Source organism: Epinephelus moara, chromosome 22, assembly GCF_006386435.1.
Source record: "Epinephelus moara isolate mb chromosome 22, YSFRI_EMoa_1.0, whole genome shotgun sequence".
Classification (NCBI taxonomy): domain Eukaryota; kingdom Metazoa; phylum Chordata; class Actinopteri; order Perciformes; family Serranidae; genus Epinephelus; species Epinephelus moara.
In genome coordinates this window covers 7,524,434-7,551,515 of record NC_065527.1, presented here as the reverse complement: position 1 = coordinate 7,551,515, position 27,082 = coordinate 7,524,434, and the positions used below count along the sequence as shown (strand labels likewise).

The 27,082-nt window shown below is 42.0% G+C and overlaps 2 protein-coding genes across 7 annotated transcripts in view; one reads left to right on the top strand and one right to left on the bottom strand.

The window, feature by feature from the left end:
• The window catches only part of rpl15 (ribosomal protein L15), a 993,591-nt gene that overhangs the window by 126,464 nt on the left and 840,045 nt on the right, over positions 1-27,082 (top strand). The window lies entirely within an intron of this gene.
• ptprua (protein tyrosine phosphatase receptor type Ua) overlaps positions 1-27,082 on the bottom strand; it is a 275,060-nt gene that overhangs the window by 129,973 nt on the left and 118,005 nt on the right. For all 6 annotated transcript variants that reach the window (XM_050034607.1, XM_050034610.1, XM_050034608.1 and 3 more), the window contains exon 3: positions 9,126-9,397. In XM_050034607.1, the coding sequence (XP_049890564.1) occupies positions 9,126-9,397 (272 nt within the window). The remainder of the gene's footprint in view (positions 1-9,125; positions 9,398-27,082) is intronic.

The window sequence follows — 27,082 nt, the reverse complement described above, 5'->3', positions numbered from 1 at the left end:
GGAAAGATAAGAGAGAAGGGAACCAAATAGTGAGATGCACTGGGAATTAAGATGGTGAGATAAGGAGGACAAAGCGGTCAAGGAGTGAACCCAGGAGAAGTCAAAAAATAAATCCAAAGGAAAGAAGCCAGTGTTTCTAAAAGAGCACCTCTTTAACGCCTACTGTACTTCACAAACCCAGGCTGACAGTGAGAGAGCGAACCAGTCTGATCAATGTTCTCCTCTGTCCTTCAATGCCATCGCAATCTGAAGTCCGATCTCCAACTGAAATGTCTGCTCACCAAAGTCAAGCAGTGTCTGACCCGGGGTCATGAACTCAATCAGATGACATGCTGATCAAATCAGATCGTCACCCAGTACAAGTTTAACTGGCCTTATAGGTATCAGTCAAGCCCCAGGGATCAGCACCAGGCTTTGAAGTCATTTTAACATACTGGACAAGCTGTTGAATTACAGCGTCTGGGTTTGTGATGCCACTGGGTGGAGAAAGATTTTTTACCATTGGCTTACACTGGGAAACAGACGTCTGTCAATCAGTGCATATACATTATTTTGAACGTCACACGTGAAATGGCTTCTTATACTATCAGGATTTGATCCATGCAGTCTGATAACTTTTCCAAAGTCTAGAAGAGCCACATGATTAAAACATTTTCTCTTCATTCAAGAGGATGTAGGGCTAAGCCAGAAGTTTGCTGCTCGGCTTGCTAAAGTTGATAGTGCGCCTCGGCCCTGCGCTCTATGGCTTAGCTAACTTTTCTGGCTTCTTGCGCCACTGAGCAACTTTCATAAGAATGACCTGGACCCCACCTCCCACACTGTATCCAGTTCTTTTTATACATCCATGGTATCGGTGCTACCACTCTTCTACAGAGACTGTGATATTGGTTGCATTATGGGAAATGTATTGTAGGATCCTGCATTCTGGGGTGTTTGAATCAGTATATATCAGCCTCTGCTGCAACTGCTTTAGCCTTTATTTTTTAATTAGTCACTTAGGAGTTGCCAAAATTTATGAAAGTGCAATGCTAAATGATTTTAATGTCTAAGTTGACCATTCAGAAAATATACTTTTTTTTTTGTATTTCCTTACACGTTTGCTAGTCCAGGCAGTTCTAACACTAATGACAAATTTTATACCCTTTTCTACCACAATTAGCATTTATATGCAAGTTCTTCTAACACGTGAAAACTTACTAAAACAGTGGTTCCCAACTGGTGGGTCAAGTTTGTAAAAAGTACAGTGAATTTCCAGCAAAGAGCTTTTATTTTGAAGTGCTGTTTCCAACTGTAAAGTGAGTGAGTAACTAACAGACAGCTACTTGACAGAGACAGCAAATTAGCTCAAACACATGGTCAAAGGTAGGTATGGTGTTGAATGTATTAAACTGTGTGGGCCTTGAACTAATGACTAAGGAGAAATCTGGACACTGTGGCTGGACCAGTTGGGAACCATTGCACTAAACATGGGTGACAGACTCCTTTTTTAATGACAATAGGTCAAATCCATGTTCACAGCTCTTTAGTAATTGAGTATGTCTCTCTGTTCTTTATTTTGTACTGTCATGTTTAGGGTCACGAACGTGCCTGGGAAAACATGGTTAGTAGTAAAAAGCAGCATGGAGGCCAGTGAATATGTACAGTGATAACTATATTTTTAGACGTGTCTCTTTCAAACTTGGTGGCGACTATTTTTCATATTTCTGCTTGGATGGAGATGGACAGAATGTTGTGGCAGCACGTTTTTGCTTCACAACAGAAAAGGGGCGAAAATTAGCATGTTCACCCGGGTCAATCAAAGCTGGAGATGAAAAATACCAGCAACTACTGCACAGTAATTGTCCAGGGAATGATTGCTGATTATAGCATTTCCTAAAAATACAAGAGCTAGATGGCAGACGATGTTAGCGGGGGTTTTGTACAGTGGGAGAAGGGCTTTAGTGTTTCTAAACTGATCTACATCTGCTCACAAATGCCCTCATTTATAGAACAATTACGCCACCAACAATGTCCATTTGAAACTCAGAAATATTGGCATTGAATTTTGAAATCTCATATCAGTGAAAACACAACGCAAACGCTGATCCCAGTCCAACATATCTCTGTGGCAGTCTGTCTTTCCTGAGGGGTGCTGATGCTCACTGATTGCGAGATATATATATTTTTTTCAATTTAATCTCAACCACCCCTCCACCAGCACTCACTTTCACCTCCCCTCTAAAGTGGTAGTCCTCTCCCTGTGTGGATCTGCTCCTCTGTGGCCTGCAGGGGCTGATCTGTTCGCTAGCAGTGCTGGACAGTGATCTTTATCGATGGATGAGTGGAGCCCTGTGGGGCCTGTGCTGAGCTTTGAGTCGCAGCAGTGGGAGCTGGTGAGGACAGGGAGAGTGTTCCCGGGGCGAATAAAAGGAGGGGAACACTAAAAAGAGGCACAGAGCCTCACTCCAAGCCCACTCCTGTCCCTCTTCAGACAACAGATAGACACACTTTGTTCCTTCAGGCCTATGTTTAAGCCTCTTCGCTCATCTGCACAGCTTTACCTGCTTCATTATGTGCTGCCGATCAGCCAGGTTTATAGGACAAATAAAGCAATCTGTCCTGTGTCTACATGCCTGGCGGGAGGACTTTAGAGAACAGCGCCTTCTCATCACTCAGGCAGCTTGGACATACATCACCAGAGTAGTAGATTACATTGCTTATGCACGCCTGTCCAAATGGTAAACACTGCAGCGCTAAGCAAATTCCCCGCCTGGGCCGACTTGTCTGATTGTACACCTCAGCTTCCCCCTCCGAGAGCACCCCGCCCCCTGCCTCCACCTCCTCCTCTGCTGCGGTGTGTGGCAGACAAACTTCTAGTGTCCATACAGAAGGGAAGAAAATCATTACTTTAAATCAGTTTGGCTGTTTGTGAGAGTCGCTCAGGACAGGAGAGCTGAGGATGGTAAAGCGCAGGCTGTCCTCATTGATCTGTGCAGCCCTCTAATCTCATTAACTGCCTCTTGATTTATTGAGATGGGGCCCAGAGTGCGCCAAGGTTATGGAAGCAAACACCCGGCCCACTCCCCCGCACTGAGGGTCACATGGAATTGAGGTCAATTGACTGTTCGGCGGACCCACGCTCCCACAATCCCTTACACCAGCCGTTGCCTTCTCATTAATGTCTGTTTTGGGGTGTGGCGGGGGAGCTGTAGGAGGCGGCAAGCTTGGAGGGAAGAAAGAGAGCATTAGGGAATAAATTATCGGCCGTAATGAGGTGAGGCAGGGCTGCATCCAGTCATCAGAATCTTACAAGCTACACAACAGCGCTAATAATGCAGCATCGACAATACAGGCATCAAACGGAGCTATTGATTACACTGCAGCACACAGGTAAATTGACCAATAAATAAAGATACAAAGCAAACACACGCCCACTGTAATTATAAACCTATTGAGCCACGGTGATATATGACACAGCTGCAATTAGCTAATTCTTGCATGTGGTTTGAGTGATAGGATGATGATAATAAAGCTGCTGAGGCTGTCAGTAGCAACAGTTCAGTGTTGGGTGGCCACTGAGAGGCTCAATGGAGCAGCTGGTGGTTTAGTGCCCTGCTAAGTGACACTCTTGTTTCTTTATGAAGGAGGCAGTGTACGGAAATCGCCCCTACACAAAAGGACTCGTTCTCAATGTGTCAAATGTTATGTAGTGAAGAACAAATACATGTTGAAATTGGCAGAACGAGAGCTAGCTAACATTAGCTGTTAGAGCTAGCTAACATGGGGCGTTGGTGGCTTAGTGGTAGAGCAGGCGCCCCATGTACAAGGCTGTTGCCGCATGTGGCCCGGGTTCGACTCCAGCCTGTGGCCCTTTGCTGCATGTCATTCCCTCTCTCTCTCTCTCCCCCTTTCACACTTGACCTTCCTATCAATTAAAGGCAAAAAATGCCCAAAAAATATATTTTAGAGCTAGCTAACATTAGCCGTTAGCAGCCGATGGGCGGAAATAACAGCTAACGGAGGTTGCATTGAGTTTATTTATGTTGTGTTTAAGCTCCATTCAGTAAAATGAGGACTGGGGGAAGGTATATTATACTGTTATCATGACACGTTCAAATGCAGTCTTGTAAAATGAAGTTTTTGTCAAGAAACTATACAGTTGTGTAAGCACCATTTTTCAGTGGTAAGTTAATTTCATTGTTAGATAGATATGACTTGCTACGATACAGAGAGAATGTTGAAGAGGACGTTAAATATGTGAGGTTACTTCGTTCTTGTATATTTTGACATTTGCAGATCTTTATATTGGTCCTATGCGGCTACCGTTCATATGTGACAAATGAAAAGGAAGTAGAGCTTTTGTTGTAAAGAAAATAAATGAGGACGGCAGAGCAACACATTCATTCATTCATTGTTGGCGTTGTTACCGAGCCGACTCAACGTGTAAAGGCTCATTTATGCTCCCTTTATGTACGAAAATGTATACGTCCGTTTCAAACGATGTTACCGTCACTGCCCACATACTTCCATGCGCCCTTTACGTTGGCATGGATGTTAGCCAATATATCCACCAGAAGGCAGCCCAGAGTCAAAAGTTTATGACAACAACAAACTCAAAAACAAACATGGCGACTGTGGACGAGATATTGATAATGCATCCTCTTGCATAAAAGACAAAAACAGAGGCAGTGTTGTAGGAGGCGGTGGTCGATGAGGCCGTTAAATACATCGCGACTGGAGGACGGAGAATTCTTTTCTCTAGTACTGCCGATGAAAGAAATTGAATTGTTATTTCTTCTTCGTGTCTCACTAGAGCTACGTATCAGGTAGTGACAGCAACACTGCCCCCACGGTTCCCGGTGGTACTGCTCCGTTTGGCCCGTATCCGTAAGCTTTATGGAAACGCGCAGAAATACGGACGAAATGAACGCGGAGCACGAACAGAAGGCTCCGTCCGTATCCGGATCCGTATTTAACGTTGAGCATAAATGAGCCTTAAAGCCGTCTCCTGACGTCATTAACGTGGTTATTCATAGAACTAAATTGAGACGAAGATAAAAACGATGCAGACTAAACACAGAAACTACAAGTTGTTTAAAGGAGAAATTTGAATCTGAATTTGAGCTTACTGAAAGGTAGTGTAACGAAGGGCTGATTGGCTTTAAAACAGATCAGTTATTTTCTTTATAATGAAGATTTCTTTTTTTCCCCGGCAAAAAAAAAGAGGAATAAATGACTTTGGCACAGCAGTGCGTCGAGCTAAATGCTAACACTGAGCATGCTGGCATCAGACATGCAAATCAAAATTTAGTAATTTTACAAAACAGTGACATAACAAGATGATTTCATCACAATGACTCCCCTCATAGAGTCAGTACACAATCTTAATGAGTTCCTGCTGCGCCCTAACAGTGACCTGCTCCAGTGACTTTCCCTGTCATCATCTCCACAGTGTCACAGTATGGTGTATATTATCAATCCATCTGCATCGTTACTCATCACATCACAGGCAGACTCCAACTGATGAAGCTTCTACTAACCATTATGTTCATTATTTATTCATGTGTTAATTATTTTTGATTACCAATCAATCATTCATTCTAAAACAAATATCACATATAATAGAAAATGTCCGTCTCAATTTCCCAGAATCCAATCTGATGTCTAATTTACTCTGAGTTGCATCGGATATATTCATTTTATATTGTTAAAAAATTAATCTGAGAGGGGAGAGAAAATATATTTAATGTATTTGTGAAGCTGTGACCAGTGTGTGATTACTTTATCTGATAAATCAATAAAGTGACAAATTAGTTCACAAAATTACAATCAGCTTTCTGTTAATCAACTTAATACTTACTATCAGTTAACTAAATATGTCAACACTGCTGATCAGACAGTGCTGGATTTTTGAAGGGCTACTACAGCAATTAATTTAGTGTCACACTTCCATAATGTTGGGGACTTATAAGGTACAGATTAAAAACAATCCGTAGAGGCAGAGATATCCTGACGTTTAATCCCAGGTGAAATCACAGGATCAGAAATTTCCCATAATTCACCTCTATAGCATTTCCCCTTACATCCTTCCTGCCTCCTTCGTCTTTAAAGCTTCACACCCAGAGTTCTTCACTAAGGCTTCCTGTTAAAACTTCCAATCCAGACCACGACAACTCTGATGATGTCACATTAGCAGAGTAAACTGATCTTCACTGGCAAAATCTGTGGTGTGTTCCTTTTACTACAAGTGACAGCGCTGCTGTTAATGTCAAATTTACATTTATTACATAAAACAAGAACAAAATTGTGGGATCAAACTGGCTTTGAGCTACGAATGTTCTTCCTCCTCCATGTAATGAAAATAAATTGGAAATAATAGGAGCATTTGACGGTGTTTGTTTTGTGGAGATACAGTTTAACATTTTTGGACTGCGGACAGAATCTGGTGGGTTTGTGTGGGTTTCTACTCTGTTTGTTTTGGATCCAATTTTCAAAACTGCAATTACCTACCAGGTTTCATTTCTGACAAAATGGTACACGAATGCAACAGCTGGAATGAGGCCAGTGCGGAGTACTGCTTACTGCAGAAATCAACTGATCTTAAAGCCTCTGGTTTCAAAGGTTTAATATTTCATGTTACAGAGAAACATTTAAAACTAAATGAGCAACAATCAGAATGTGAGTAAAATACAGTGTGTGTGTTTATGTAAACATAAATAACCCATTTATGAGTGGGTTTCTGAAGTATCCTGTTTATGTGTTTGAGTACGTAAACATCATATCCCATTATCAGAAACCAGGATTATTCTATCTATGAGAAACCTGAATAAGCTACATGCGAAAGAAACAGAAATACTGGGTTATCCCGGTTAAGTTGGGTTGACTACCTGCGCAGGTGCAGCTTCAGCCAAATTATGTAACATTATGTCCGCAAACAGGCCCAACAGCTCAGGAAGCTCAACCTGCCTCAGGAACTGCTGATCACTTTCTACACCGCCATAATCCAGTCTGTTCTCTGCACGTCCACCACCGTCTGGTTTGGATCTGCCTCCAAACTGGACAGGAACAGACTGCAGCGGACAATCAGGTCTGCAGAGAAGATTGTTGGGACTGATCTTCCCTCTATCCAGGACCTGTACCGGTCAAGGGTCAGGAAACGCCCTCACACCCCGGACACAAACTGTTTAAACTCCTCCCCTCCGGTAGGCGCTACAGAGCACTGTTCGCCAAATCTACCTGCACAAAGACAGTTTCTTCCCCCAGGCTGTTGCTCTGATGAACTCCTAACAGAAAGAGTGGCAGGACAAACAACACTTGCATCTTTGCTTTATTTCTCAATGTTTGACAACATACAATTGCACTATTTACCTCACAGACTTGTATATTTGATGTGTATTTAGGGCTTGTGATTATTATTGAATTTAATTTTGAATTTAGTTTAGTTCTACTTCCACTTTCTTTGTCTAATTTTGAGGACTTAATGTCAACACTGGTACACTGAGAGCAAAGTTTACCGAAGTCCAATTCCTTGTATGTGCACACGTACTTGGCCAATAAAGCTGATTCTGATTCTGAAACACAAACAGTGCTAGCGGCAGCGAGTTTTGTCTTTCTGTAATGAAAGAGGCTGCGTATCTTCACCACTGTTTGCCTGTCCTATGCAGTGAGAGTGGAAGTGACAAGCTGGCTACAGTTTGAAGGACAGTTTTATGAGAGCAGTGTAGCTGTTTCCGGGATGAACCTTAGCTTAGTACAAAGGTGGATGTGTTCAGAGCAGACAACTGTTTGCGATCGGAGGAGAAAAGATATTAAGTTAAAGGTTCATAACTATGTCTTGATTAGTATATGATCACCTGAAACAAAGAATTGTTGTGTTTTTGTTTGAATGGGACGTTTAGATCTACACGCGCAGCGGATCCTCTTCAATGGAGTCTGCCATGTTGTTCTACAGTAGCCCAAAACGGACAAACACTGCCACTAGATTTGCAATTTTGTGTTTTCATGTTGTTCTCCTACGTGCTTGGCACACAGGGGAAGTTTCAGTTCTGCGGCTTCACAGCTAAATGTAACTAAACAAAAGGTCTCCAGTGTTTTTCAGGCCACTGGGACCACTACATATATTGTATAAAACTGAATTGCACTTGAAATAATTCTCTCTTTCTCTTTGTTCTTTCCCTCTGCACCTTCTTCAGTGGTATCGGAGTTGGAGGGTGTGTCAGAGTCTCTTGTTCGAATTGTTCCAAAACGATCCATTGTGGCTCACAAAAATGTCCTTACACTTGGAATAATAGCACAACCAACTGGCCAATATGTGTCAATAATATGTTAATGTCAGCTAACTAGTTCACCACGCCATTAGGGATAAGGGCTGCATACTTAGCGTTAGCTAGCTCGCATCATTGCACAAGGATTCACTGGTAAAAGTTCCTATTAGAATTATTTTCAAATTATAATACAGTGTATTTTTGCTAATAATATGTTGAATTAATGTTAAAGTGTATTTTCAGACAGGAGGAAACAAACCCAACCTAAAATAAAATGAAAACGTTAAATTATCAAACAATAATTTGGCAGCCCCCCTGCAGTAACTCTGAGGACCCCTAGAGGTCGTAGCACCCCTGTTGAAGACTCAGGCACTGGACCTTTAAGTTGTCAGGAGGTAGTGAATGTAGGGTAGGCTGCTAACCCGATTTCTCTGCGCTCATGTAAACACTATATCCTGAATATGATCAGAACCTGGATAAGCCTCATGAACGGGTTATAGATATCCATGTAAACGCACCCACTGAGAGTTTGACACTACAAACTCAGATCATTTGCTTCATCAGGACTGCATGGCTGTAGTTTGATTAGATGTGATCGATAGTGGTCTGGCAACGTACGCAAACAGCCAATGAACTGTCACCGCATTTCGGTTCAAATTATGCTGAATTGTGATGCGTGCATGAGAGTATGTGACATCAGAAGACGGGCACAAACACAGAGAGAACCCAAACTGTCTGAACCTTTGCTGATTGAGAAAATAGGTTCGCAGCTACTGTATATTTCCATCACATTTGACTGATTATATATATGAAAACTTCCATCTTGGTGGGGTTAATCTCTGCAGGCCAATACTATCCTTTTGTATAAGTCTTATCTCTCACCTGGTATTCACTGGGCCAGAAAGTGCTGACGGCAAGCTCCACCTGGTGCCACTGGCGTCCCTGGGAGCCTGAGATATTCCACACAGCGCTGCCCTTGGGGCCCGCGTTGACCCGGATGTAGACGTGCAGGTCCCCGGGGCTGTGGCCGTCGCGGCTGTACAGGAAGTAGCTGAACTGGATGCAGTGGGTGTCGTTCTCGCTGAGTGGGAGCAGGAGCAGCTGAGCTCGCTGGCCCCCGAAATGCTGCGAGGAATTGACCATCATGAAGGACCCTGGAGGGGGGAGGACAGAAGATAAGGAAACATCAGAGGACTATATGTACTTTTTATTGCTAACGACTGCTCATTTTATAGTTCAATTATTATTGGCAGACTCTCAAAGACAGCTTACTGTAGTGACTTGAACAGATAAAGAGCCGTTTGAAAGTTTAGTGCAAATAAAACACAACGACCTTGCCAGCAAACGACCCTTCTTCTAAACAGCGATTGCAATACCTACACACACTTCACAAATAGCAGCCATTTCAGCATTTCCACCTGCCAGAGAGCGCTGAGTGACCTGAAGTAAAAAAAAATAACAAGATCCAACTCTTTCACCTGTAACACCTCAGCCTAGGATAGATATGTCATGTTAGTTTTCACCGGCTAAAGAACGTCTGCCTCTATTTTTTTTATTTTTAAACACGGAAGAAGAGCCTGAGAGCCAGAGTTGACAGGCTCAAGGTTGTTACCCAGAATATCTGTGTGATCCTCTCTGGCTATTTGTCTGTATTTGGTCTGTCTTTGCTTCTCGCTGCTTCCTGCTTTCACAGGGCTTCCATCAGTTTTGTAGCGCTGCCTCAGATCTGGTGTGTTCAAAGCTGCAGCGCTGGGTGTCAGATTGGGCTTTCATTTTGGACTGAGGTTCACAGAGTCACTGCTGGCTCTCTCATCCTTGCAGCACAGCAGAGATCCCCTGGCCATGAGAGGAGCACCACAATGGAGGGAGGGGGGGTGGATGAAGAGGGAGCTTTGCCTTTGTCTGTGGCCTTCATAGCAGTGGGAAGCTCAATTTAAAGTGAAAAACAAAACACGTACTGCAAAAGTGACTTGGTTAGCTTGTCTGTCTGTCAGTAGATGCCTATTCAGCGCTAATACAACACATTTTATTTCAACCTGACACAATAATCTGTCCACATCCTGGAAAACCATCATAAATACAAGTTCCACTATTAAAACCAGTAAAGATTCTAAAATAATCCCACTTTATGTCAGCCATAATCTTTTTCTTCCACCGAACACTTAAACAGGGATCAGGCTGCACAGCATTTATGTTTTTTAAGATGGTCACTATGTCAAATTAAGTGGTCCTGTCACGACTTGGCCCAGAGAGACGTCAGACCTATCATATCTTTTACAGCCAGTCTGACGTGCAAAGGTTGTAGAGCAGGAGAAAGGCTTTCAGGATCAGGAGCATCAACAATCATAGCATAACAGAGGATGCCTTAGGCAATGTCAGACAAAAATCCTGACATGTTAGTCATTCCAATAGGGCCGAGAGGGGGAACCTGCATGCTGGAAATGGCTGCTGATAAAAAACAACGACAAAAACACAAAAAATATCGTTAATTACTCATGGGTTTTTTGACAATGTTGGTCAGGTCATATGTATAGGGCCTCATTGTCACCATAGCTGTCACTACTTCAGTGTATTTCCAGCTCATTAAAGTTAATCATAATGTTTTGGTCACCTAATAAAGTTTTATTCAGAATTTGGTTGTATTAAAGACCCTCTAAGGAGTCTAACTAAATTTTGTCTTAATGATTTTTAAGCCTGTTTTTTTGTCATAGAAAATTGGTATTAGAATTATCGCAGTTAACCATAGCTCCAAAATCCAAGATGGCAATGCCCCAAGTGCCAAACCCAAGACTTCAAAGCGGGAGTCCACAAACAAATGGGTGACATCATGGTGGCTACATCATTTATTTTAAAAACTCTATAGGCTCTACTCAACAGGAGCATTGGTGAAAGTTGTTTCACTGCAATAAACTTGTTTTTATGCCCATTTTTAATCTCCATAATAAAAAATGCCTCTGATTTCCACTGCATGACTCATCAACTCCCTATTTTTGTCCGTTGCAAATGTTAGCATCAATACAGGAAGCAGTATGGTCTTCACCCTTCTGTGTGTTGTGTCCTGGAAAGTACAGGCTTTCATTCAGAAAACCAGAGCTGCAATTTACTTTTGCCTTTAATTATTGTTTAGCCTAAACCCAAATAGAGGGCAGCACAAAAGGGAAACAGTCTTTTTACAATTAGCTCAGGTGGCATGTATCTGTAAATTGAAAAATAGAAGACGAAAAGAGAGGAGATAAAACATTATTGAAGCAGACCTGCACTTGTTGCATGTCCATAACGGCTGATAAAAACCCCACAAAGACAAATTCATGTATTAAGGGGAGACACTACAGTTAAATAGAGTAAAACTTTTAACTATGAAACTATGAAACTTCCCCAGTTGATTACTTAAATCAAGACAATTATTTATATTTATTACAATCTATAAATCAGGATATGAATATGTGAACAAACCCCTCTGTAGAAACCTTCAGAATATTGGCAGAAATAATAACTTTGGTGTATATAGGTGCTGCTGAAGTGGAGATTTCTGACTCAGAGTATATGAGAGAAAAGAGAAAGAGAAAACAGCAGCTTTCGAAGATGTGTTTTATAAAATTCCAACATTTTTAGACCGAAAAAAAAAAAAACACTACAGGTGAATAGAGTTATTTTTTTCTTTTACTAATTTATATCACTGTGAAACTTCCCAAATCACTTACATTAAGACAGGTATTTTTAAATATGCAGATGAGGCATTATCTAATTAAATATCTCTCTTTGCATAAATTTCAAGAACAAAAATGTGACTAAAACAAACACCTAAATGTATATTTTGGATGTTTTATTTCCACTAGTCTGACAGGAGACATGTCACAGACGCAAAACAGCCAAACATCTCAAAATTGAACAGTGCATAAAAAACTGTTTTCACAAATTCTGCAATAAATAAAACTTATATAACCTTTGTTACCTCATCTCTCACAATAATAAAGACACACTGAATTAGATATTATCTTGCAAAAGTATGAGAATTTCCCTTCTGCAACATTTAAACTAACTAGTGTTATAGTGGATAGACTGTTCACGTGATCCCTCTTTAACTTTGGGAATTTACAAGGAAAGGATAACCTGAAACAAAGTTTGAAATATGCTGTCTAATTTATTTAATTTACGTAAACTATGTTGTTTTGTTTGACGAGCTAAAAATAGATCTTTGGTAATCAAAACTCTGACGAAATGTATGTTTTGTTTTCGTTGAGGAGACGGAACGAAAGTCATAATGATGGACTATCAGATATCCAAAATGAGACAAAGGGAGAACAGAATGATAAATTATTTAAACTATGAAGCTGAGAGCAGCCGTGCTTGAATATATTTTCTAATGCCGTTAGAACGGTGTGGGATTTGAGCACCCACGAGCAGGCAAACTCCAGCAAATAGTCTGCACCAGGATGTTTCGCTGGCCTGTGAAACACTCACACAGAAGCATTTTCTCTTCGCAGTTTTCTCTGACAGAAAGTCAGTTTTAGTCACTCACTCATGTCAGAGGACATGAGTTCAACCATCCAGACGAACATGTTGCAGATGTGGAAAGAATTCAGGCTAAAATAAAATTATTTTTCTGTCTTTTAACAGTGAGATCAATAAGTCAGAGTTTAAATTTGAACCTTGTAGTCTTGTTTTCTCAGATAAACACTTGTAGTCCTTTATACCTGTCAAAAACTCTGTGTAGAAATGCAATTTTGTGAATGTAAATTTGCACTTGTCTGAATGAAATTTCAACACTTCGAACCTGTCACCTTGATTCCAATTTCTGATACGTGTATTTGTCTAGTTGGATCTTTGACTGAAATATTTAGAGGTGTCGTCAACTCAAACTATGAGGGATAAAAATGACTAAAATGTGACGAAAACAAATAAGCATTTTTGTCCAAAAACAGACCAATGCTGTGTCTCAAATCGCATACTTCTGTACTTACACTTAATATTTTGAGTGCATAAGTGCATTCACACTGAGAAGTATGGGAAAATGCAGTGCACTATGAGTACAAGAAGTTGAGTGTGGAACTATGGACACTTCTCGCCCTCAATGGTCGCCATCTTGGCTACGTAGCGGAAGGGGAGTGACCACTTTTCAAACTGGAAATGGCGGCCGAGGTCAGTGCGAACACTGCATTGTACAAATGTAAGACATACATGTGTTTTTTGCACTAAGCACCACTATACTGTTGTGGGGTATAAGCCAGCAGTATGTTTATTGGGTTAATTTAGCAGTCTGTAATGATTTGAAATGCTAATGCTAGTTTGCTAACTAGCTAACAGCTGCACATTAGGCATTAAAGGAAGAAGAAGAGGTCGAAATTTGCGTCGTTTGAGGCAACACTACCCTGTCGAGATTCGCGCACTACGCCAATGAGTACATAGTGCACATAGTATACTACACCGCGTTCCAAATTATTATGCAAATTGTATTTAAGTGTCATAAAGATTAAATTTTTTGTNTCGACTATTTAGGAAAATCAGAGAAAAATATCATTTGCATAATAATTTGGAACGCGGTGTACATGGAAGTGTACTAATAGAAGTGTGTGATTTGAGACACACAGCAAGACTAAATTTGAAATAGCTGCCAAAATTAACACTCCTGCCTGACTCATTTTTCACTTTCTAATCGCTCATTCAGTCCATCCATTGAGAACTTCTGCTCTCTAAGTGTTCTTTCATCATAACTTCATATAGACAAATGTGATATGATGAAGGAGACAAAAGGTTGGGCAGTGATCTGTCTGTGTTTATTACCTCGGACTGGTTAAAGTGGCCTTGGGGATCACATGATTTCCTCCCTAACTTCTAATCTTCCAATCATCATCATCACATCGACTCTTTGATGCTGCCGGCGGGAGAGCGAACGCATGCTAATTGCACTTATAACCTTCACATCCGGTGCGGCGGGTGCCACCGCCCGAGATGGCTGCGGCGGACAGGCACAGACAGCGGCATCGTGGGTAGTGTAGTTGCATCAGTACTGTAGTTGAGCGAGAGTGCAATCAGAGCCCTGCCTCCTGCCATTAATCACACTGACACGGTTATTAGGCCATAATGGCAACCGAGGGAATGCTTAAACCAGAGAGATGGCTGTAATACTTGCTCACTGACATGCAGGACACATATCTGCACACACACACTCTCTTCTCTCACACACACACACATACACACACATTTGACAGGCCCAAAAGCAGACTCAGATCCAAGTCCTGCTGACCTTCCCTAGAGTAAGAGCTGGCTTCGTCTTTCAACTCCCTCATCATTCCTCCTTCTCTATCATCTTACTTTCTTTTTGTCCGTCTTCCTCTGCCTCGCTTTTTCACCTCAGCTTCTTCTACTTCCTGATCCTCAACCTCCACCTGCTCCTTTTCATCCCAACTCTCTAAAATGCAAACAATCCTAATCAAACACAAATAGCACGCTGATTTATTTTCACACAAAGATCCGCCATCTGTTTCCTGTTTTCGAGTAAAAAAGCAGAATCCAAGCATCAAAGATAAATATCAGCAGAGGTCTTTCATTAACAACTGATGCGTGGACTCATTTTCATGGAGGATAAGAAACGTTCCAGTTATTTTGGATTTGTGTACTTTATTTTTTGACCTGCTCATAACAAATTGCACACAACCCTTTTGCCCTTTAATGTCCTCTGAACAGAAGACATTTCCTTCTGAGTGCAGCTCTTTCTTAAGTAGTTTGTGTTATCAAGTCATTTCCCATGTCTCAGCTGTGATACAGTTGAATCACTTGTTATTCAAAAGCCAAAAAGTCTGGTTTAATGCACGGCCTGCAGTGTGCTCTGATTGCTTAGTCAGAATAACAAAGGGGAAAAAAAGAGACAGGTCAAAATGCAGGTCAGACACAGTCGACCTGTACATGAGGAGCTTTAAAATGCATGTCACAAAGCCTCCCTGTCCACTGTCCGTCCCCTCCGTTGGCTCCATCTTCCCTTCCCCCAAAGCATGGATGAGACGTCAAACTGCCAGAAACATCCTGTGATAACTAGCAGCTGCTGTCCTTTGAGATCTCCCTGTATTTCTTGGACAACGCTGATATTTTTTCTCTCTCCTCCACCTGCTCGCAGGCGAAGCCGGGCAGGCTCTGGCTTCGCCCCCGCCTCCCCCCCTGCCCCGCCACCGCTGCTGCTTTGATGTGCGAGTTCTCGGGGGGGCTCTGTGGCTAAATTGCTTTTTCTTCAGCTACGAGAGTTGGACCCCCTCATTGTTGGAGGGCAAGTCTCCAGCTGTTCTTATGACAGGATTGCACCGGGAAGAATGAGGGGGAGACAGTGAAGACACATTGCCTCAGCTACAGTAATGCTGGGTTTCTTATGATATTGAAATATCTTTCAGCCGCCCATCCTATGTGGTTAACCAAATTTAGACATCGCCTTTACAGCAGCTTTGTTATTGTAAGCTTCTCATGGTTCATCTGAAGCCACCAACCACCAACTGCCTTATTTATTTAAAAGGAGATTTTAAAGCACTATGAAAATGACTCTTAACCGTCTGAATGGGATGTAAGCTCATCGTCGTTCACTCTCTGACTTACTGTGATGTTACGCTGACATCAGCAACGACTGCCTCATGACACTGCAGGTTTTAGATCCAGGTACAGCAATTAACATGATGGGAAACATCTGGCTTTCTACTGAGCTCAGATCTCATATGTTTGACCAGCAATATCACATTATGTACAAACAGGCTTATGCACTTTAACATTACCTGCATCCTCTGCACCGTCGCCCTTATTTTATGCTTTGTACGGTGACCTTGGGTGTTTTGAAAGGCACCTTTTTAAATAAAATGTATATTATTATTATCATTAACACTATATTTTCTGTTTATCTATAATATTTTTTACTTAAAAAGTTTAATGTGGAAACAGGATATGTGTTGGTAAATGAGAACTCTCATCTGCCCAATAATAATTAACTAATTCTAGGACTATGACTAACAATTATTTTCTAAATGAATCAGTGAATCATTTGGTCTATAAAACATCAGAAAATGCCAAATCCCGCAAAGTCTGACTAACACACCGAGATAACGCGATTGAGAGTTAAATTACTCCTGCATATAGACAGTCAGGGCGCATTCACACCAGGATAGTCCAGGGGATTCGGTCTGATTGGGCGGGGAATGGCGAAAAATTCACACCTTCATCTGGTTCGATTCACTTTCACACTGCACTTTTTAAAGCAGACCAAACCGCCTGGACAACGTCACGCAGTTACAGCGGCTGTTCGTTTGGGGGGACGGTATTGCCCGAAATGACCACTGACCAGGAAGAAAAAAAGCATGAGGAAGAAGAAACCCAGCACATTGAGTGGCCAGGACCGAAAACGGAAATCCATCTCCTTCAGCCGGCTTGGTCACCACAAAAACACCAAACACCAAAATGCACTGCGCTCTACATCACTTCCTCTCTTTGGTTTGCTGGATAGTCCTTTTGCATTTCCCACTGCGAGCGAACTGCACCAGGATTCACTTACAGGTGAACCTAGACCCTCAGTTTTCAAACGGACCAGGGATCGCTTGTTTGATCTGCACCAGAATTTTCACACCACTCCAAACGAACCAAACTATCTGTGGAAGCAGACCAGGGTTTGTTTGGTTTAAGTTTGCTTTTCTTGTCGATTGTTTGGTCTGTGACATTATAGGCAACCTATCATAGTGGAGTCAGACATCAGTCAATCAATTGATTCCCCCTCCCTTGTCTGTATACTAGGACAAGGACAGTGATCCAATTAAATAGCTCGACTTAACTTTGCATGTAACCGTACTGACGGTGTTCACCAGCTAGCCGCTAACTGTGTCCATCTGCTGTTTGGTGCTGGGCAGGTAATGCACAGAGGGTTTACTGCAGCTTTTTGACTGACGAGCTGCCTGGAAAAAGCTTGATGAAAGCAAGACTTAATAAAAACAGTAAAGTCGTGGAGCAGAAAACAACAACAACAATGGGCTGAAAAATGCTGGAAAACAAATCTGTGTAAAGCTGAGGGGAACGGCAGAGTTGGGGAATAACATCCCGTGGGATTGTCACTATGAGCGACATCTTTTACATTGAACACAGTCTTTTGTTCAGGTATTGATATAAAAGTATTAATTAGTGCAGCTTTAAGCACATTTAGCTGACGATCCTCACGCTCTCTTACTGTAATTTAATTAATTAGTGTAATGATGTAATTAATTATGTAGAAGAACATAAAGCATGATTTTTTAAATATAATTTTATATCTTTAAAGCACTTAGTGTTAAGAGAAGTGATGAGAGATCAGCTGCTGAAGGTTAACACACTTGCACATATTTCTCCAAACAGGCCCAGTGTCTCTCTCCATTTTAGCTCGATGGAGTAAGTCAACATGATTGATGCAGCAATTAGAAACTTGATAAAATTCATGGAGATATTACCGGCTCTGATAACCTTACTCAACACCCTTGAGGACACACGCAGAGCCACATACTGTACACGCACACACAGGTCGGTGTAAAATAAAAATACACCCAATGCAGGGAAATTCTCCATAAATCCATGAAAGCTGATAAGGCTCCATCTATTTCTCCCATGACCCTGCCAAGGGCGAGGGAACATGCATTAAGAGATTAGGGGACAGCCTCAGCTCCCTGAATTCATATCAGAATGTGGGGTGGGAACCTGAGTCATAGGTCTGCTTGCTTTTATCACACTTACACTAAGGAAAAAAAAAAAAAAAGCGCGGAGGAGCCGAGAGTGGAAAGGAGGGGCGGGGAAGTGCTGCAAGAAAGGAGGAAGAGATAGTGGGGGCTTTTATCTTTATGTTTGTCTCCGTCATTTTTCGTTAGCTTTCCCTGGCTGCCATCAATAATGCTTTGTATAACTCAGGCGGCCCCATTCTACACAGTGACAACACCATCTTTCCTCGGAAAAGGCCAAGCAAAACCTGATGCATTTTAATAAAATTTTTATCTAACATTTTCTACCTCTTACCGCCGCCTCCACCTGCACTCTCCGTGAATAACGCTTAGCAGTCTGGTTTCTGGTGATGTTGATCGAGATTGTGTGATGGCTGAGAGTGAGCTAGACTATTTTCCTCGACCCCCTCCTTCAGGGCATTTGGAGAAGGTCATCCGAGATTTTCAATTTGGTCTCAGAATTTGGTCTTTCAGATCTTCATTTGCTTTCTGTCTTTTATTCTTTTTTTTCTGATATTGCAACCCGGAGCCACAGTGACCTCAGATGATATTGCACGTACAAGAGAAGTGAAGTACGGCGAGGGCAGATGATTGGGAGGGCACAGATTGGTCTCGCTGTTTGCTCCTCTCTGTATTTCTGGCTGTAGTGTGTGATCCGCTCGGCTGGCAGGAACACTGGGGCTGGGACGCTTGTTTACCGGAGCCAAAAGGCAATGCAGATTTTGCCATTTACAAAGTGACACAGTGCTTACACCGTGCAAATGGGAAATCTGCAAACCAACAGCAGCTGGTCATGAATGCGACACTGACGGAGCCGAAACACCCCGCAAACAATACAAGTCTGACTGCAGCTGACAACTCGAGCTAATGAATTCCCCAGGTGAGACTCAAGAGACCGGCAGACAACCTGGAGACTGTTGACAACAACAGAGTCATTACTGTGTTTTTGCACTGACACTTCCAAGGTACAGCGATTAGCACCACATACTGAGTGAAATGTGCAAACAACTTTCATTGTGTATGCAAATGCTGCATGGCATGTAGCAGTAATACTTGAGCTGCTGTTCTGGTTTTGCTGCAGGATCCGATTCTTTCCCTCATGCTGAACCCTCATCCCAAACTGGTACTTGAGTCAAGTATCAGCACATAAAAATACTCTATCTACTGGTGTCTGTTAAGTGGTGCAAAATTCACTGGCACAAATATTCTTGTTTATGAAGATTTTCTGTTGTGGAATTTAAAACATATGTTCAAGAGACAAAGCCCTCGAGTAGCCACAGTGATTATGACAGGAGTTAAGTCGGAAGTCGGGTGATGCTGCTACAGAGTGTGAAACAAAATGTCGAACTTCAACACACTGTTTGTTAGGGATGGGAATTGACAATGCCACCATCGATTCTGCTCATCGGCTTAAAGGGGAACTAATGTTTTTTTCAATCTGGGCCCTATTTTCTGATCTACTTTTGTCTAAATGAGTGATAGGATGTTCAATATTTGACATTTCTCCAGTATGAAGCTAGGGCTGACCTGCCTGCAGCCCGTGAGCGCGCGCTATATTAAATAATAGGGCACTCAGACAGCGTCAAACAACGTCAAAATACGTCCACTAAAAGTGCATTTTTTTCACACAGATAGGCTCGGATTGTTAGTATAATTATCTGACAATATAACGGAAAGGAGAAATGAACGTCTGTGTTTGCCTTTAGCTGGATTCGGACATGTTCCTCTGCCTGTTGCTGCTCCCTCTCTCTCCTCGTTCGCTCTTTAGTTTCATGAGCTCTGCGTCCGTGTACAACGTCCGGGAACATGTCTGAATCCAGCTAAAGGTAAACACAGACGTTCTTTTCTCCTTTCCGTTATGTTGTTGGATAATTATACTAACAAGCCGAGCCTATCTGTGTGAAAAAATGCACTTTTAGTGGACGTATTTTGACGTTGTTTGACGCTGTCTGAGTGCCCTATTATTTAATATAGCGCGCGCTCACAGGCTGCAGGCAGGTCAGCCCTAGCTTCATACTGGAGAAATGTCAAATACTGAACATCTTATCACTCATTTAGACAAAAGTAGATCGGAAAATAGGGCCCAGGTTGAAAAAAACATTAGTTCCCCTTTAATTCTTTATCGATTCTGATTAATTTTCTGCGTGGGAAAACAGTAGGCCAACACGTTTTCAGCCCCAATGCAACTGCTTTATTGTCTTAATTTTGACCACAGTGTGGATAAAATGAGGGAATATTTGTAAAGCATTCATTTCATTTAGGTTTTCTTAGTCAAAGAAAAAACCTGCTGAACCTGCCTGCATGATACTAATGTTATTATGACAGAAGATTTACACTCTGTAACAAATGTGTTTCTCGGTTGAGTAGCTGTGGCAAAATAGTGTCAAACACATGGCATTCGTAGAAATTAAGCTCCTATCGCATCTCAGGATGTTTCTGCCTTAACTTCAAATCATCAGTTTAAAGACTTTACAGCAACACTGTTGTCATCCTATTCATGAGGTGAACCCATGCTTTGGAGCATTATTCTCTCTGCGCCATGACGAGATGCATGAGTTTGACATCTTTGTTTTGCATGCTGGCACTGATAAAACAAATTGAAAAGTTCGAAGGCATTTGGGCAATTTGGAACTGGTTCACGATTCCTATCCGTACTGTTCGTATACCCTTTCCAACAGTCAACAGTCAACAACCGTAAGGAAGTGTCATCTCATTCCTAAACCTATCCAAGTTGTTTTTGTGCCAAAACATGACCAAACCATAACCAGAGCGTTGTCATGTCATAAGTGAAACACACACAAAAAATGTTGCCCTTTCGATGGGGGCGTCAGATCAGACTTTTAGTGTTATTCAGCACATTTGGTGTAGAGAAGAGTGTGATTTGGGAAACACAGATTTTAGAAAGAACAATGCCGACTGAGGGCATGGAGTGCCCGCGTCTCTTACAGCTTTTCAGAGGACTTGCCAGAAATTATTTCAAACACTTAAACACCACAAAACAAGACTTGTCCAATGTTTGGGTGAATTGATCGTCTGACCCCTCGATATTGGATCTATTTAAAAAAAAATGCTTCAGCGCTCAAAGATCGGAGAAATTGTTTTTGTTAAGTACAATTGATTAGAAGATGCCTGGAGCTACAAAACTAAAAACCCATGTTGTAATAAACTGTTGCCTTCAGGAAGCTTCAACTAAAAGTCTGAGAATAAAAAACACAATTTGCAGAGTCTTAGGTTAGATTTGCTCTCTAAACTATTACCTCTGAGCTATAAAAACATGGATACCACACACTGTTTCACTTCCTTTTCTGATCAGCCATTTGGAACTGACCCACGGTGTGATGTATGCCACTATGATCTTGCTTCTATTCGAGCAGCCATTGTTAAAGTCAATAGAGGGGACAGGGGTAGGAATAAATTGATGGCTCATATAAAAGGTATTACAACAGCCCAGAATGGGTAAGGTGCTTTAGAGCCTAAAAAACTGAGGCTAAACAACCTTTGGTGTCAAACATGTTTCACAGGCATACAGCAGGTAAACCCATTTTTCAGATGAAAATCACGCCCACTGTTTTCCAAGCACTGCTTTTGAAGCAATTATTCCTGCAGCCTTGAGTAAAATTGGTGCAGAGAAAAGAAAATATGAATAGCTAGAGTTAACATTTTGTTCATTTTGTACTTGCCACACAACCCTTGCATTGTTTCAGCAGGAGAAAAGGGTAGCAGAGAAATCTGATTGGCTGCCAGTGGCATAAGAAAAAAGTTAAGCCAACTTTTCTCACTAACTCACTGACCGCCCTCACTTGAGCAGAGTCTCCCTAGAAGCAATGCTTAGTAATAAAAGATGACTTCTTGCTGTTGCTTGCAGCATGTATTCAGGGCTTCCCAAAACCAAATCTAATCCTGATCTGATCCTCAACCCTAAAACACCGGTCCTAAGTCAGAGTCCGGGCCAGCTGACAAACAGGAGCGGATGGAAGTGGACACAGGGTGTGGGGGGAATCTTCTCAGTGGCAGAAATCAATAATGCATTAGCGGCCGCCCCGCGACAACGTGTGGGCTGACTATCCTCCCTCATACCGCTACCAGCTCCCCGCCCTTCCGCTGCATCTTGATATATACCACCCGCCCTCAGCCTCTTCATCTAACTCCTGTGATCTACTGTTTGTTTCATCTCACCATCCCGGAGGCCTTTTGGGGAGCTGGTGCTCGCTCTGCTCTTCATGCCAGCATTCCTCGCTCTCTCTGCCCTATTTCTTCTAGGTTTCTCTGGTCATTTAGTAAACAGAGCATGTCATTTCCCAGGCCCTGCTACTTTCCTTTGCTCTCTGTTATTGTAGAGGATCAGGGCTCATGCAGGGACACGCTGGACGAACAGGTACAGTAGCAGGGAGATATCCCGACGCACCTATATATAATATAAGAGTTTTAGAGAGCATGGATCAGCATAGAAAATGCACAGCGGCAGATCTTCCTAAAGGTGACACAGGCATCTAAACAGAACAAAGTTGAAGAATGTATTATTGTTTATTGTATTTAAATTGATGACAAAATCATTCTATTACTAGTAAAGTCCTGCTCTCGCTCGTTAGATAAATGTTACGCTCAGAGATTTTCCAGAGACTTTTACCATCTTTCACCTTTACAAATCTCAGCTCTGCTGTTTTGTTTCAGTCTCACTGCAAATTGACCCCTTTTTTTTTTTTTTTTTTTTATTCTCAGGAGATGATGGAGACAAAATCGGAGCTAAAAGGAGAATGACTACTGGACTTTAGGGTGACCAGGTCCCAATAAACCAAATGTGGGACAAGGAGTAGGTTTGTAAGGGACAATGTGGGACACCCGCCCCCAGCGCGAAGTTTAGTCATCAGAGACTAAATACATTCATCATAAACTATACAGAGTCTACTGTACATTAACACTGGATTGTTTTAATTATTGAAGTATTTAGCAACACAGAGGCTGGTGGTCAGTGGGATGTGAGGATTCTTATAATAACATCTGTACAGATGTGAAGCCCTGACTGTATCGGACTGATCTTTAATGAAAGCTGTTGTCTTGTATTTTTTTTCCTGAAAATATTAACCAACAGTTTATTCAGCCTGTGTAGTTGAGGGGACAGGTCAAACTGATATGATGCTGATTCACAGGAGAATTCATATCAAATGGAGGATAAACCATGAACATAAACTACAGATCACCTGTAAAGCATTTTAATAAATTAATCTATCATAATTAAAACAACTGGAGACTGAGAACAAACTGATATATGGGTCTGATCACTTTTTTAATGAATTGACATCATTCCAGACAGGATGTGAGTGTGTCTGTGACTTCCTGTACGGACTGAAGGCTGCTGGAAACTGTCGGGAAACTGTCTGACTTCACTGTGGCTTTTTGTCACCGCCCCCCGCTGCGGCCGCCTGCTCTCGTCTACTTTCCAGGCAATAAATATATATACTGTATAGCTAACGAGTGTCACCTGTTGCTATCAAGGAGGTTGAAATAGTTGCTATATGTGGCGGGAGGGGCGGGCCCTAGCACTTAAACACACAGAGCCCATGTGGGCCGGCTGCTGCATGCAGCCTCTTCTCATTGGCCGGGGAGGAATGCAAGCGCGGGTGACAACCTATCATGCGGGACATGGTCTCAATTTACGTGACGTTGGAAAGAGACAGAAATGCTGTGCAGTCCCGCAGGACGTCTGGTCACCCTACTGGACTTACATATGCCAGGTGGCCAGAAATCCAACTCCAAAAGAATAGTTATTTGCTATGTGTCTGCTTGATTGTGTAAATAGGCCCAAGTATTTAGCAAATCAACTATTTCAGGTGATAATACGTCAGTGTTGTGCCCACAGTTTGTTGTGCTGCCCCAAAGTGGCCCAAAACATTAATCATTATCTAAGTAAGTACCATAAACGTGACTTTCCACCACTGTGTAAGTGTTTGTTTGAATTATTTGGGACTGATTAGACGCAATATATTCCAAAAGACTAAAGAAATGAGTTTTTACCTTTGGTAAATGGACTGCAATAAATGGACCACTCAAAGCGCTTTTTACACTATGAGTCTCATTCACACACACATTCATACACTGGTGGCCGAGGCTACCATACAAGGTGCCGCCTGCTACTCAGTTTTTAACACACTCACACACCGATGGAACAGCCATCGGGAGCAATTTGGGGTTCAGTATCTTGCTCAAGGATACTTCAACATGCAGACTGGAGGAGCAGGGGATCCAACCGCTCTACCTCCTGAGCCAATGCTTTTACTTTGAAAAATATAAATACCTTTTCTCCTCCGACTATATATTGAAGTTATATTTTTTTCTGTATTGAATCCTTGCAAATAAAGACGTGGTTTTCTATCTCACAAAAATTTAGTGCCACACTCAAGGGGTGTATCAGCCACCCGATACAATTGCTGGTCCCCCCATTGGCACCCCCATGTGAGAACAATTGCATATTATGGAAGCTGGTATTTCTGTCTTTAGGAGGCTGTGGCATGCTCATTTTTAAGATAGGAATGGTATTATGTGAAACTAGACAACCTAAGGCATCCATTGGTACCAACGATGTCATGCTAGCTTGTTGGGATTCGGGCCAAGTAATGCCACAAAGCTGGGCAACAAACTGAAAAACTGGCACGGCCTTTTTTAATCCTTTGAACTCTCACCTCAAGATAACTGAATGCAAGTCTTTGCAAATCAGAATATTGGAAACATTACCTGTAAAATAGGAAACAAAGTATATTTGTTAGTGATTTCTTAGCTCTTATATTGTCATATACTTCCATAGCATAATCAAATTCCTGAAATTCAGTTATGACTTTTGGTTTTGGTGTTTCCAGAGTCCCCAGCTGGCCACGCCTATGGAAGATTTCTCAGGGCACTACTGCTTAAAATATCTTTTACTGATCCTTTGTTGGTTCAGATTGTCGAGTGTTTTCCTTCGGATTCACCGACAGTGATGGATACAGCAAACACACTGTCTCTCTAACCAGCAAACTGTCCATTAATGAGAAAAAAAACCCAAAGCTAAAAGTGAAAAATAGAAAAAAGACTTTATCTGAGGCTACGTGTTTCTTCTATTTATTTTTCATGTCTGCCTTGAAGTGCTACATAACTGCTTTCTTGATAACAACTAATGGATGGCACTGAAGGCAACGGCCCGTCAGGGTGAGAAAAAACATATCCTTAAGAAATAATGTATCCACTTCAGACAGACATATTATGATTTTGTTGATAACTCCTAATGGGTGTGTCTCCATGCTGAAAAGAGAAATGGCTCGGGCAGCCGTAATGTAACAGGCTCCATCAAAGTCGGGACCCTGAAATCTCTCAGACAACAAGTTGTACAAAGAGGTGAGGGAGAGAGAAGACTTAGAACATCCTGTAAGTGCAAGGTACATTACACAGTGCAACATGAGAACTGGTACTCAGGTGGAGTAACCTGAGGTAAGAGGAGGAAGAGGCCAATCGATAAAACCGGGTCCTGCAGAGGAGCCGTCCTGAGTCCGAGGCTTCCGTGCTGCTTGGCAAAGACAAACAAAGTCTTCCATTCCCCAAGCCCATCTCCTCTCAAGATAAGCCCGTTTCCTGGCTGTATTTGCCCTTCACTGATAGGGGCCGTGAGAAGTGGGTGGGAAGTTTGAGGCCAATAGCCTAAAATCAGATTTCCATCAGTTGGTGCAGTGCAGCGCTGCAGCATCTGTGTGGACGAGGAGGGGGGGGACTATTGGATCTGCCAAGCTGGATCAAGGCTCGATGCAGGTCCCACTCCCACCTACCCCCCTCCACCCACCTCCACACACAGAGCGGCTGCGATAAGGCCCTATCTGTTACAGTCCTACTGTGTGCCAGTGGCGGATATGGAAAGGTAAAGTGCATCTGGAGGAGAGAGGAGACCATCTGGTCCAGATCACCTTCAAGCTGCAAAGACCAGCACTTCTTTCCCGCCACCTGTCCCTTTCCTTAAACCAGCCACACAGCCCTGACCCCAGGAACATATTATCAGCCAGGGTTAGCGTGGGCAGGAAAGTGCTGAAGTGCTGGATGTGGAATCTGAAACAACAGCAACAACTCCTGTGAGTTTGACAGTAACTTTGTGTTTGCCTGATGCAGGGTTTTGGAGTCGGGCACAGATACAAATATTTTTTGATTGAAGCTGCTGACGGTTGTAGGTTTGTGCAAAATACCAAATCCTTGCACTTCCACAAATCTAAAGTGTACAGTGTTTCAACAAGATTGCCTCGGAAAGCCTTTAGATCAGCATTTATACAGAGACTCTAAGAGTTCAGAATTGAAGTCAAAAGAGAGACATTATCGAGTAACAAGTCATATAAGGAAATACAGAAATTAAATACCAAAAGATTGCGAAGTAATCCAATACATGCCAGCTCAATATGATTTTTTTTAACCCTGCATGTTAACATTACTTACTGCAAGCATTTTTAAATTTGATCACACCAGTATATTTCAAATTGTCCTTTTTCCAGAGCAGTTTTTTACGTCACAATAGTCAGGTTTCCCATCAAAATGTAGGGCAACATTTGAACTGATGTTTTTAGAAAAATGGGGAAAAGAAAATTGCAAATTTATGTGCTTTTCCATCCGCTACTGTTGTCTGGAAATTACGAGCTGGTTCACTGAGATAAGCATAGATGAAGCTAATAACCCCGTCAGGTGCCACAGCAGAAGAGGGTGCAATGAACGAAGGACAATAATGGCTGTTAAATGACGGAGAGAGTTTTTAACAACTGATATTACATCTATATGCTACTGGTAACAGCTCTATGGGCATATTTGCATGTTAAAAGGCACAATGAAGAGAGTTTGCAGCAGCCTATGCAACGACAATACGTTATCATTTATCAAGCATAAAAATTGTCGTGCAACATTTTAATATTTTTTCAAATTTTTGGCATTTCCAAAATGATACACAAATTGAAAAAATGCAAACAAAAATGCCACTTTTTGTCACAAAGTCTTCAATCACGAAAAACAGGGCAGAGCCAGTTATGTGATTGGCTGTCTGTTCAATATATTTTGAATAATGAGAAAGTATTATTAGGATATTAAAAATGGATGTGATGATTTAATAAATTTAGCATTATATTATAATTTTTTCTGTATTTA